General features: G+C 51.6%; 6 protein-coding genes across 6 annotated transcripts, besides 1 other annotated feature; 2 read left to right on the top strand and 4 right to left on the bottom strand.

The window, feature by feature from the left end:
• Window positions 1-55: 55 nt before the first annotated feature.
• On the bottom strand, window positions 56-982 carry PODANS_1_1125 (uncharacterized protein; the record flags this gene model as incomplete). The annotated part of the gene is made up of 2 exons (XM_001912261.1): window positions 56-859; window positions 914-982. 2 exons carry the CDS (start codon window positions 980-982, stop codon window positions 56-58), a joined length of 873 nt encoding a protein of 290 aa, XP_001912296.1.
• Window positions 983-1649: 667 nt separating this feature from the next.
• PODANS_1_1120 (uncharacterized protein) lies at window positions 1650-2774 on the top strand (the record flags this gene model as incomplete). Its single annotated transcript, XM_001912260.1, has 4 exons — window positions 1650-1659; window positions 1717-2082; window positions 2142-2222; window positions 2284-2774. The coding sequence occupies 4 exons, from the start codon at window positions 1650-1652 to the stop codon at window positions 2772-2774; spliced, it is 948 nt and encodes a 315-aa protein (XP_001912295.1).
• A 202-nt stretch (window positions 2775-2976) lies between these two features.
• On the bottom strand, window positions 2977-4455 carry PODANS_1_1110 (uncharacterized protein; the record flags this gene model as incomplete). The annotated part of the gene is made up of 2 exons (XM_001912259.1): window positions 2977-4098; window positions 4150-4455. Coding segments are annotated over 2 exons (1428 nt in total), but the record flags the coding sequence as incomplete, so codon positions are not given.
• A 713-nt stretch (window positions 4456-5168) lies between these two features.
• PODANS_1_1100 (uncharacterized protein) lies at window positions 5169-6964 on the bottom strand (the record flags this gene model as incomplete). Its single annotated transcript, XM_001912258.1, has 2 exons — window positions 5169-6206; window positions 6269-6964. 2 exons carry the CDS (start codon window positions 6962-6964, stop codon window positions 5169-5171), a joined length of 1734 nt encoding a protein of 577 aa, XP_001912293.1.
• Window positions 6965-8975: 2011 nt separating this feature from the next.
• Window positions 8976-11072, bottom strand: PODANS_1_1090 (uncharacterized protein; the record flags this gene model as incomplete). The annotated part of the gene is made up of 1 exon (XM_001912257.1): window positions 8976-11072. The coding sequence occupies one exon, from the start codon at window positions 11070-11072 to the stop codon at window positions 8976-8978; it is 2097 nt and encodes a 698-aa protein (XP_001912292.1).
• Window positions 11073-11276: 204 nt separating this feature from the next.
• On the top strand, window positions 11277-12041 carry PODANS_1_1080 (uncharacterized protein; the record flags this gene model as incomplete). Its single annotated transcript, XM_001912256.1, has 1 exon — window positions 11277-12041. The coding sequence occupies one exon, from the start codon at window positions 11277-11279 to the stop codon at window positions 12039-12041; it is 765 nt and encodes a 254-aa protein (XP_001912291.1).
• An 89-nt stretch (window positions 12042-12130) lies between these two features.
• Window positions 12131-13006: part of a sequence feature (transposase pseudogene) that runs on past the window's edge.

The following is a 13006-nucleotide window of genomic DNA, read 5'->3' as shown; positions in this document are numbered from 1 at the left end:
ATGAAATAATAAACAGACCTCCTTCGCCCTGACACTCCAGGTGTTCGCTCTCTCTTCACCTTCCAGACGCCAGAACCAAGTCGTGATCATGAACACCATCAATCTTCCCCAACAGAAGTGAAGCAAGCTCGATCAGCGGCCCTATCAGCATGGTCATGGCGAGAATCTGACCAAAACTCCACTCCTCAAGACCTGGAGCCAGCGCGTTCCGCTGGATAGTCAACTCGAGCATCACAATCAGGTATATGGTACCGGCCAAATAGCTGATAAGTTGATACAGCGGCGGTTTGCTCTTGTTGTTCCCTAGATTCACATCCTGCGCTCCAAACACATCGTGGGGTACCTTGCGACCAAACATCGCATCAACAGCTATGCAGCCAACGAAAAGCAGCCAGCAGCCGAAACCCAGCAGCAAAAGAGAAAGCGCAGCCACCAGCGTCCAGCGCAGACCAGGACTTGTTGCGGGGATATTCACCCCAAAGAGCACATACACCGTGGTGTTGTTGCACTCGGCCTGATCACCAAATGTCGGCGCGGTCGCAAAAACATAGATCAGATATGCCAAGGATCCCGTCATGACCACCACGTAGAACGCCATGAAGACAACCCTCCGCACCACTCCCCCTGGGTATCGCCCACGAGGATGGGCGGAAAGGCCCACGATGCCAAGCAGGTGGAATACGCACAGGGCGTGGAAGAGCCCGAGTGACTGGGTGGCGGTCGTGATGACAGCGGTCAGGAAAAGGGCAAGGCCGGTGACGCCGAGGGATGATTCAATAGCGCCAGAGAGCTCGGCTGAGTTGAAGACGTAGCTGAAGATGTGGTATGAGAGCGCGAGCACGTATAACGACGCGCGGATCTGTTGGGGGTTAGTCACATAATGTGCAAGTATGGAAAGGAAAGATGAACTTACCCCTACTCCGACCACATCGGGATTTGGGTCGATAAGACATTGCTCTTCTGCGGGATTGCTTTGCTCCATTGTGCCACATCACACTGCCATAACAGAGATACGGCAGTTGAGTGGGCGTTTTGGCTGTTTTCACAGCCTGAGGTCTATGGACGCACGGCAGGCAGAAGAGTGGCTGAGTCTTGGCTGGAGTTCCCGAACGATGCTACCCCTGTCGAGGTTCGGTGAGAGGGGAGGGGGGGCACGCTACCCACAAAATAACTGAGACACTCAAGTAAGTTACCTAACCCATATCATACCATGAACTAAACCTCAAGAGTAAAGTAAATAGGCCTTTGAATAATGTTTCAAGGCTTGTTAACTATCTTTGAAGGCCTATGAACTATCTTTTAAAGGCCTATAAACTATCTTTAAAGGCCTCTCGACTATCCTTCAAGGCATCTTAACCTACTTTAGTGTCTTAACTATTTTGTGGCGAGGGTGGGGGGATGTTAATTTCAGGGGACCGAGGCAGTGCACCGCTAGGGGTCCTGTTGACCATTACTTTATTAGTGCTTGGAGTAAGACGGAGGAATTCGTAACCCATATGAGGCTGAATATCGTAGGGATGAGGCCTCAGGCATATTGGTTGAACATCGCGCCTGTTCGCGGTTGATTAAACTTTCCGAACCAACTCTTCGTTGGAAAGGAAACCCTCAGCGACCACACTGTCGCGATTCGTTTGCCTTGACCAGCAAAAATGAGCTTGGGTATGTGATTTTCTCTGAGTCTATTTTGTGCTTCCTACCTACTAACTCCATACAAAGCCGTTAGCCAGTGCGTATACAGCCAGATCCAACGGTACTCCCTCCGCCAGCAAAAGCCACGCGGCCTAGAAGAGCAAGTGGCCATCTTCGTCGCCACTCGCATCTTTGATGTCGGCCTCACAACAGCTGCAGCGGTTGCTGCGGCTGCGGCGGGCGCAAATGCCATGGGCGTCCCATTGACGTCGGACATGCTTCGACATGCCGCCATCGGGGGAGCCATCAAAGCGGCCGCTATGGCAGTCGCTGGACTGATTATGCTGGTGCCACAAAACACGCCCTTGATTGTGCTAATGACATTGTTGGGAACTTCAATCGGATCCAACGCTCTCGCAGTGGTAGCAGTAGCCAATCGCATATTTGGGACTAGTGAGCCTTTCCCACGCCGTACAGCAGAGACAAGAGGGAAGGCTAACTTGTTGCTCAAGATCAAGCCCCAAACCAATTCATCATCGCAGCTGTTGTAGCATCCATACCTCTGTCATTTTGTTTCGTCTACTACTACGGAGGTGCTTCAGCCTGTTGCTTCACGTTGGCTAGGTGGTTGAACAATACTAACAAGTTGCTCAGCGTTTCGAGTACCAATCACATTCACCTCGATCGCTTTCGACGTCCTCGGCGCCTACACTTTTGTGAGAATGGCCGAGAATCTAGGGCACCCCATCTGCCCACCCCGTCCAGCATTGGTGGCTGGCGCCGTGTTTGGGGCAGTGTTCTCCGGAGCAATCACTCTACTTGGCTGCTGTGTCATCGGAAAAAGCAGGACCATACCCATCTCGGACTTTTCAGGAAACGGACACGCGACCGGATCCGCCCTCACGACATGCTGCGGGAACCGTGTGCATGTGAACGTCCAATCAACCGAGTACGCCAGGGGGCAGGGAGTTGTGGGGTCTAGGAATACCTTCACCAACGGAACTATCTACAATAGTGCCCATGGGATTGGTGTCTATTGGGATCCGGGAAGTGTCCATGGTGGTCTTACATTCAACACCCACTCTACTCGGGACTGCACGACAAGTACTGGGACATCTAACATGACTAGAATTGTGATGGCTTGAGCAAGGTAGATCTGTCATGGATTTTTCGTTTCTTTTTCATCGCAAATCAGCAGTGCCTTTTTAGTCAAACCTCTTTTCCTGCGTCTCCCTTAGATGGCGGAATCTGTTAGGCCAGATACCCTGCTTCCCAGGCCCCAGAATTCCATTGGGATCGATTGCATCCTGTAATATGTTGGCATCCATTCACAGCTTCAGAACCATCTCAGAGACTCACCTTGATCTTCTCCACAAAGCGGTTGTAGGCGTGATTGTTGAAGTCGTTCAAATTGGCAATGAGATCTGTTATTGTCAGCCGCCTTTGTCCCCCCCAGCAAAGACAGACAAACTCACCCATGTGGTTCACATGCCCCCTGTACATCCCATACCCTCTCTTTTTTGCCTCTTCATACAGCCCATAATACAACCTCTCCATCTTTTCTTTCTGCGTCTTGTCTGTCTGGTCCCAAGTAAACATATTCATCAACACAACATGCCTCTCGTGCATAAAGAAATCCGCCATCAGCTCGACCCCATTCGCCTCACAAATCGGCTTGCTAACCTCCATCCACTCCATCAGCAACTTCCCATTCGACGGAATAACCGGTGCATAATCCCCATGCGCCGCCTTGCCATCCTTTTTCCCCTTCGAAATCGGCCAGTTGATCAACGGTAAACTCCACAGACTCGGAATCCCCACAAACATCTGCCCGTCCTGATCCGGCACCGTCGTCGCATCCAACCTCCCGTCCTCTTCCGGATGGGCATACAAATTCCCCGCTATCGTCCCCGTCGGCGCCCTTCTGGCAAGCACACTCTTGATCTCCTCAAACTGCGCCTCCACAATCCTCTTCGGCCCGTACAACCCCCACCGCGCATACCAATGCCCAAACCCCGTCTCCTGCCTCAGCTCCTCCAGCCTCCAATCCGGCACCGGCCCTTCCCCCGTCCAGTAATCTTCCCTCCGCCCCATGATGCAAAGCGTCTCGATAAGACTGGTAAACCACACGCACGACTGCACCGTCCCGTTCCTCTTCATCTCCCCAAACACATCCACCATCACCTCCAGGTCGGTAAACAGCGGCATGCTAAAACTGCAGCACATGTACGCCTGCGGCTGGGGGGTGAGCCACAGACTCATCTTGGTCACGACGCCCAAGTTTGACTGGAAAAACAACCCCTCCAGCGAAGGACCAAACGTAAACTTGGACAAAAACGCAGACGGAGAAGAGGAAATCCCCCACTGTCCCGTCCGCACGACATCACCGTCCGGTAACATGACCTCGATCCCAGCTACGCATTGATGGTGAGTGTAATTCATCCCGAAGCCCATTCCTCTATCTACCGTCTATCCCGGCGTCAGCAACACACATGGACTCAGGGGAGAAAGGTGACTCACATTCCCGATGACACTCCCCCACCCTAGACTCGGCGTGCTAGGCCAGACCTTCTTCTTGTGCTCGACGCAGTATTCGTACAGCTGGATGAAGGTGACTCCAGGCTCGACAACAGCGTAGTGGTACTCGTCGTTGACCTCAATGATCTTGTCTAGCTTGTGGAGGTCAAGAGCCACCGAACCGTTCACTCGGGGAGCGGGGCCGCCGTAACCGAGGTTCTTGCCGCGGGAGAAGTGCCAGAGTGGGATCTTGTACTTGTTGGCTACTCGGAGGACGGAGGAGAGTTGGTCTGTTGAGTCGGGGCTGGTTTAGGGTTCAAGATTAGCGATGGAAGAGATGGAGACGGAGGAGGGTGAAAGGGTTAATGTGATACTGCGTTAAATGAGGTAGAAAAGGACATACCAAACAGCCGCACTGGGCAGCTTGCGCTGGGAAGGGTCATGCTCATGGACATCATACGGATCAATGTAATCAGACAGTCCTTCCTTGACAAAAACCGATTCCTCGCCTGCGATGGAGATGAACTCGGAAATGGCAGAATCAAAGTCGGTTTGGCCAACGCCAGGAGGCAGTGGAATGGGTGTTATCGGGTGTCGAGGAGCACGCTCGTAGGTCTGCTGATGGGCAGCCTCGTAGTCTGGGTGAGGGTAGGTTTGGGGGTGTGTTATCGACATTGCTTCAGTGTCAAATACTCCACTGACAAGAAGCTGGATTTTGAATGAACCAGTGACTTTCAGGATGGTGAAGCGTAAGACTTTATCAAAAACTCCTGGGTGCTGCGGGGAAGCTGATTTACCGGCGGCTCAGTCAGTCAGACAACTTGGTGATTCGAATGGTTGGTCCCATCCCCTTGCATAGATATGCCATGAGATCCGCCTCAATTCTCCAATTCGGCCATACAAATATCAGCCGTGTCAGACGCATGGTCACCATGCGGGGTCTCTTGTCACTTGTATGGGGTTTGTGTAACAACTCATAAAGTGCGGGATGTTGGACGATTTTGAGCTGGGATAATGGGTGGTTATCCTCGAGTCATTGACCCACTGTCTAGCTTCCTCTTTTTGTTGCTCTCATTTGACGGAACCAGGGCTGGCGATCCGGCTCTGGGATCGAGCGACGCGGCACGTAATCTTCGAGTTGGCGGAGACGTAATATCCCAGACCCTCCCATCGAAACCGATTTCTTGTACCTCTCCTGACTTATTCAGTCTAATGAAGTGACCGGCAACCTGGTGTTTTCCTAGTTCCCAAACTTCATCTTGCGACAAGCGACCAATAGCTGGCAGCTCTAGGGAGCGCCCAGCGCCCACAGAAAGCCAATTCTTAAGTAGGTGGGCATTCAGAACCACTTCTGCGTTATTCTCCCTTTCGAAGGCTTGTTCAGGAACTCGAAACTGGCTAGGAATTGCCAGAATAAAAAAGCAGTGAGAAGAGAAATCTTCCTCGCCGCGCAGCGCACGTGCCTGTATCGGGCCAAATCGGCGGTAATGAGGGTTCTGAGGGTCCATGAACTGATAGAACAGGTCTAGGTCCTCGGAGGTTTGGAGCCATGGTGAGCCTAAGAACATGCATCCCACAACTAGACAATACGCCTCGCGGTCGCGCCGCCAATGTGTTCCTGGGTCTTCGGGACGCGCTGCCAGGGCGTTGCGAAGGATGCTGACCGCATACTGCCGCTCAGCAACTTCGGTAGATGTTGCAAATGCTGAAACAGGCGTCGACAGGATGTGGTAGGAACTGAGGAACTCCCAGACAGTGTAATGTGCAAGGGTGACCCAGCAACTGGCTCCGTCATCGAAACTGTCACCATCAGTAACCCCTGGGTTCGAAAGTTCGTTCCTCACTGCTATGAGGCAGCCACAAATATCTTGCAGGTATTCCCAATCGAAGGCATTGTCCTTGATGCCGTACAGGTCGAAGGAAACTGCCTCTAGTAACAGCTTTCCATTGATACCTCGACCATCCCAATGTGTTCTGGAGTCCCCATATACCCACAGAAGGATCCGTTTTACAAACGGCTGGTCGACCTCGGGGATGGCCTCGAATATTCTGATGTACGACTCGGTCAGGTCACGAGGAAGATCTTGCAAGACGGATGCGAGTTTTGTCTTGTCCCCAAGACGCTCAATGCTGTGCAGTTGACAGTCCACCCAGCGAAACCTGTTAATAGCGAGTCAGAAAGCTCAACCAGAGTAGACCAATGGGAGATAACATACATGCCGTTTGCTCCCGACACCAATGCCTCCTCGATTGCTTGGAAAGAGTTCTGCCATCGCCGAAGGCGCATGCTAGACTGAAACCTTGCACGAATGTGACGTTGAATATCGGAATCGACATACGGGTTTTTCATGGAGATGGATGATGATATGGCAGAAAAGAAGCGCTCGATGTCACCGTAGTGGCGACTCGTTGCAAGGATGCGGACCTTGTAGAATCGGGCGTCGAGAGATATTGTCGCAAGTAGACGTATTATCTCGTCCCTCGGCATGCTTTCATCAAGTGCATCGACAATAATGAATAACCGTTCCAGTCGTGCCAGGGCAAGTTCAAGAATGTGTTGTAGCTCTGGGACGGTTGGCTCACAACCTCTGTCATGGAGGCGTTTGAGCTCGACAGGAGCCCAGCCGAGTTGTCGAGAAACCTGGGCGACTACCCATCTCAGCAGTGGTATAGCCTCGTCTTGGGCGTTGGAGTAATGACAATAGTAATAAGCGTAAACGTAGTTGGTGGCGCCTTCGCAAAGCAGCCTGATCTTTTCGATGGCAAAGGAGGCCAATACCGTCTTGCCAGCACCAGGTATTCCGTAAATCCAGAGCATTCGATAGCGAGATGTCGAGGACGTCCACAATTTCCATCCATCAGAGCGTGTCAACCATGCGCATGTCTCTGGTTCGTGTTTACTGATGGCAGCATTGTGAAGCCGTGACGGATTCGTCTGCTCCAGCCAAGTCTGAATGCTACGACGCTCGGATTCTGGAGAAGGGACTGATCAGAAGGGACCCGAGGAAGTCTGGAATAACGAGGAGGACCAACCAGTGACATTATTTTGAATCTCGTGCAGCGTTGTCTTGATGGCGCGCAACTCATGCCTGGAAGATGGCGTTTGCGCATCAGAAACTGGATGTTTGGGGGGTAAGCTGACCTAACTTACAGCACATCACCTGATATAATCAGGAGGAGGGTAGCCTTGTGCTGCGAGAGCTCAACCAGAGTCTTCCTAGCCTTTGATTGCTTCAAGGGCCAAGCGAGCTCTGCAATGGTAAGGCGGCGGCGGGGAAGGCCAACACCCGCATCGGTGGGAAGCAGAGTTTCCAGGTCGGAGAGACAACGATGGCAGCTGAGGAGAGCGGCGTTGTTTTCCAAAAATGATGGAGCTTTTGATTCGGCCAGAACGTCGATGATTGCCCTGAGGGATGATACCTCGCCATGGATCATGCGAATGTCGCTGGGCGCATCTTTGAGCCCGTCGATGCAAAACTTGCTGAGGCGGATGATGCGATCTGCCAGGCCAATGAAAGCCAAAACACTCGCCCCAATGGATAAAGGGTCTGCCATTTGGTATTTTTGCCAGGTGAGTGACACGGACACATCCGACAACCGACGCGGGGGAGGCTCAATGGAATTTCGGGAGGCTCAATGGATGTGACTGCCGTGACTGCCTGCGCAAGAAGGCCCAATCATTCCTGCCTGACAAGGCCCAAGGCCCACAGCAGTCAACTGAGCAGGGAGTAGGCAGCTGAGTCGGCACACTACATTACCATTTCGATTCTGAAGAGGCCATTGTCACAACCAGTTCCCTTTTCGCAGGCACGCCAATGTCGGGTTTTCTTCAGATTTGATGAAATGTTGGCATGTTGCAGTCCCTATAACCAAATGATTACCCCTGAGGCCCCTTGTTGCTCCAGTAACACCCAACCCTAACCCGACCCCATAAACTTAAACCACTATCTCAAAGAAAGTTCCAGCTGTTTTGTTTCAGCACGACTCATGGAAAGATAGATTTGATATTCTTGTTGAGTTTTCTTTCATGGTCAACGGCAACTTCCAGAAGGTAAAACAAACACCAACATGCCACTAAAGCGAAAAAGACCCTCAAAGCAAAATGCAACAACAGAAGCACCCAAGCAAGACGTCATCCTCCCCATGCGCGAGCCCTACATGACCCAGATCTTGGAAGAAACAAAACGCTACGAGTTTCGCAAATACAGAATGGCGGACACTGTCAAGAGGGCTTGGTTCTATCGAGTTACTCCAATTTCAGCAATTACTCACGTCGGGGAGATCGCTCCACCAGTGACAAGGAGAGAGCTGCTGGAGAGGGAAAACCTGGAAAATGGAGACGAAACACCAGAGGTAACTCATGTCGAGGAGCAGGCGGAGGTGGACGAGCAAATTCGACAGGAGGAGGACCACCGAAAAAGGAGGAAAGTGGAGGATGGTGACCATGCTCAGGACCAACTTTTGCGAGCCACAGGTGACAGCGTGACTGTGAGAGAGGACAAATCAGAGAATAAAAGACTGGTTCTGGATATCCCAGCATGGAAATGGGGGCAATACGCATATGGAATTTTGACGGTGTATGAACTGGAAACGCCAATCACGCTGCACAAGTTAAAGGAGAAATATGGCTTCGCGGGGCCACCAAGAGGAATGGTTTATCTACCGGATATGATAAAGCAAGATGTCGATTGGGAAAATCAAAAGAAGGTTGGTTCACTGTGGGCCCAGATGACTTGGAACTAGAGACCTGACTGACAAATTCTAGATTCTCGACAGGAGGGGTGGTTGTCGTGAGGTTACTGATAGATGATGATGCAATATGGTCTCTATCAAGAAATTGATATTATTTTCAGCGCAAGATCATCGCCATCTTTCTTCATTATCTCATTACTTTCCCCTTTCATTAGGCCATGCACGTAAGCATCACTGATTAAAGAAAAGCTGTTGTATGCGCCTGGGTCGCTCGCGAGCATCGCCATGTCATAGCTATACCTCATGGCCTGATAGTCGAAACAATCCGGCGCTTCCACGGCGCCCCGTTCGCCATGGTAAACCGAGTATTTTGCGGCTCGCTCCGGTCTTATAATGAAGGGCACACTTTGGCCGTCCAGTAAAGAGACCACGTCGCTGGTCTTGACTGCTGTTGCTGCAACGCCCATGTATCCTTTGGCAGTCAGAAAAAGAGACCGTCCTCGCATTGTAATAGCCATCAGCTCGACGTACGCTGGCCATTTATGTAACATTTCAGGCAAATGATACTGTTGATTCCGTAGTTGTGCCAGAAAGTCTTGGATGAAGCATGGGTCTTGTGCAAAGTACGAGTTGCTGGGAGTATGGTCCCAATTTGCAACGAGTGAAATTGCCAAGGCCGTAACAAGATGTTCCGAAGTCGGCTTGTAAGAATCGTCATGGACGTGACGAGCCACTTCGGAGAGGAACTTATTCAAAGATACTCTGGCTTTGTGGACCGAATTGGTCAGTAACATTGGGGCGATATCAAATGATATGGTTGCTGTGACCATGTCAAACGGTATGCCGACCATCACAAGGTGAGATGGATGTTCTTTGTTCGGGAGGAACTGAACCACATCATTGCCCCTGAGCGCTTCAAATGCAACGCCGTTTGTTCGTGAGTGTTGCAGTGGCTCAAAACACAGATCGCCCGTCCAGTCCACCACCCATGACGGGATCTTGATACCGAAATGATCACCTGGCATATCCCGTTGACCGAACGCTGTCGCAAGCTGCAAAACATGGGTGACAATCCAGTATCTGGACGCCACAAGTTGAAGATCATGCGTATTTATCTGCATTAATTCAGCTGCGAAGTTCGTGAAGACGGTCTCGGTCGGCAAGGAATAATCAATGTTGCTGATTTGACTCAATTGCATCGTGACCTGGCGTGGGGACCAACGCTTGATGACACCATATAGGGCGTAAAGTCTGTCCCGAGGGTCGGCACAGAGAAACGATGCAAACTCGACAAGAGTGTCCAGCGGCAGCTGTTTCTTTGCTGCCACGCCAATGTTGCGCACTGCTGTTATGGTACGGCCGCCATTGCGGACGCCTGTCATTGTCCGCATGGTTGTGCGATGATCTTGTGTGAATATCCCTTGGTCGCTCCCAAAGAGCTCAAACATGGCGAGGTGAAAGGTGTCCCAGTCGATCTTCCACCGTCCGCAGTGTATGGCCACACTTTTGGCCAGAACGACTTCTTGTACAATCCAACGACGGCGAAACCAAGGCCTCTCGAGGAAAAATGCAATTTCAGCCTTGTTTTCATCCAGGAAGTCTCCCACGAGCTGGTTGATCTCGAATCGTTTTCGCCAGGAGGTAGAATGCTGCTGGTCTTGAGAAGTTGACGAAAGTCTCCCCAGGTTCTCGAAAAAGCTCATGCATAACCGAGCATCATCAACAGCGGATTCGTCCCCGAGCCAAACTATTGTCGACGAAGCCTTCTTGTATATGTTGGGCATGTTGGACACTTGGCTGTTGCGCTCCGTGACATCGCTCTGGTTGATGCATACAGCATCCACCCAGAGAACCACGGGAACATCGCGCCGTCTTAGGTGCTTCAAGGCCGAGTGAAGATTTTGCGTAATGCGGATGACACCAAGTGACTCGGTGGGAGATGAGAAGCTGTTAGGAAGGACCTCGAGAGCCTTTGGAAAAACAGGGTCGCCCCAGGTGTACGACACGGCATGATAGTCGTGGTAGACGGGTATCCCCCAGTAGTCCCTGTAGCCCTTTTCAATCAGCCAGCAACGGAGAGAAGCATCGCTGTCTCGGGCCGGAAGGAGATGAAGGAGCCTGATGGTGTAATCGTGTTCTTGACATTTCGGTGTTAACGGGCGGTACTGGTAAATCTTGGAGATACCCGGATGCACCGGGTCCCATGCCCCCGGACCGCCTTTGAACATGGTCATCTCCGCGATAGCCTTTGTTGGTTTTCGGTGAACACGGCGAGCATTCAACCAAGAGCGGCAGCATGAGTGAGAGCTGAGTCGCAATCAGGTGGGTCATGTCTAGCTACCCCGCCTTTGACCTCGACATATCTATGACCTCGACCACCTCAATCATGCCAAATCTTTTATTTCCACCGTGTCTCATCCAAATTATCATATGACGAGATGCAAGCCCCATTCTGTAGAGACTGCTTTACCGGCACTCTCCGTGGAGACATCACTCCGGTCGGCACGGAGCAGACTGTCCACAACGTGCCTTCCTATGTCTCTCTTCCACCTGAAGGTGCCCGTTCCCTCGGCACAGTCGTAATAATCACCGACGCCTTCGGCTGGAAGCTGCGAAACACCCGCGTTCTTGCCGATGCATACGCACGGCATGTGCCTTGCACAGTCGTTGTTCCCGACTTTCACAAAGGAACCTCACTCACCGAGAAGTTCCTCATCCTGGCAGACGCCCTCCCCACAGCCAACATCTTCACCAAAATCTGGACCTACGTCCGTGTTGTCCCGGAGCTCGTCAGGTTCCTCCTCTATAACCGATACGCCGTCGCTGCTCCCCGAGTCAATACCTTTTTCCATTACCTTCGACAAGAGCTTGGCCCGTCAGGCAAAATTGGCGTGGCTGGCTTCTGCTGGGGAGGGCTGTACACAATCCGCCTTACCCACATGTCCCCACCTCTGGTCAACTGCGCATTCACTGCCCACCCGTCCCTGATCTCCGTTCCGGCTGATATTGACAAGGTAAAGGATGACACACCGCTCAGCATCGCAAACGGAGATGACGACCAGTACCTAAGGCATGCTAAGATGGAGACGGTGGTGAAAATGTTGCGGGATAGAGAAAGACACGAGGTGGTGGTGTACTGTGGTTACGTACAAAAGTTTTGCCCCCTTGTCAAGTACCGCCCAGGGCCTTGTTTTTTTGGCTAGGCCAACTTCGGCCAAAATTCTACCGCAATTTCCTCCAGACCAGTATTTTCCACCTTTCAACACCACTTAGCCAGCCAGCCAGCACCACAATGGCTCCCAATCGCCACCTTACTACTGAAGAGCGTCAACGAATTCGTACCCTTTATTTCGACGGCCACCTTAGCCAACCCCGAATTCAAGAAACCACTGGTTATACGAAATACCAAATCCGCCATGCGATACGAGCCCCGGCGGCCGAGGTCGCCCCACGATCTGGCCGACCACGCGTTATTACGGCCGATCAAGAGCTCGAGCTTATTCGGTATGTGTGTGAATCAAAGGCACACCGTCGGATGAGCTTCCTGGAGCTTTCTATTACCCTTTTCAACTCCCTTCTTAACTGGATTACGATTCGCAACGCCCTTTACCGCCACGGATTTCGCCGTCGAGTTGCTCGGAAGAAGCCTCCTATTTCAGAAGCCAACCAGCAAAAGCGACTGGCCTGGGCTATAGAACATAAAGACTGGACTCTCGAACAATGGCGTACAATCCTTTAGAGTAACGAAACCTGGGTAGTTAGTGGTCCTCACCGTAAGCAGTATGTTACACGCCGAATCGACGAGGAATGGGACCCTACTTGTATCGTTGAAAAGCACCAGAGAAAAGGAGGGTGGATGTTCTGGGGCTGCTTTTACGGCTCAACTAAAGGCCCTAGTATCTTCTGGGAAAAGGAATGGGGATCGATCAATGAGTATTCTTACCGAAAGAATATCCTTCCTAACGTCCACGAATTTATTAACGATACCTTCGAGCAACACCATTTACAGCTTTCTTTTATGCAGGACGGCGCACCTGGCCATCGAGCGGCCGGTACGAAGAAGGATCTTGAGAATAGGAAGATTAGAGTAGTTGATTGGCCTCCTTTTTCCCCAGATTTAAACCCTATTGAATCCTATTGGAATTGGATGAAGGATTATATTGAGGAT

Source organism: Podospora anserina, chromosome 1 (assembly GCF_000226545.1).
Source record: "Podospora anserina S mat+ genomic DNA chromosome 1, supercontig 1".
Lineage (NCBI taxonomy): Eukaryota > Fungi > Ascomycota > Sordariomycetes > Sordariales > Podosporaceae > Podospora > Podospora anserina.
Note: the sequence above shows the minus strand (reverse complement) of the source record. Positions and strands in the feature narration are given on the sequence as shown.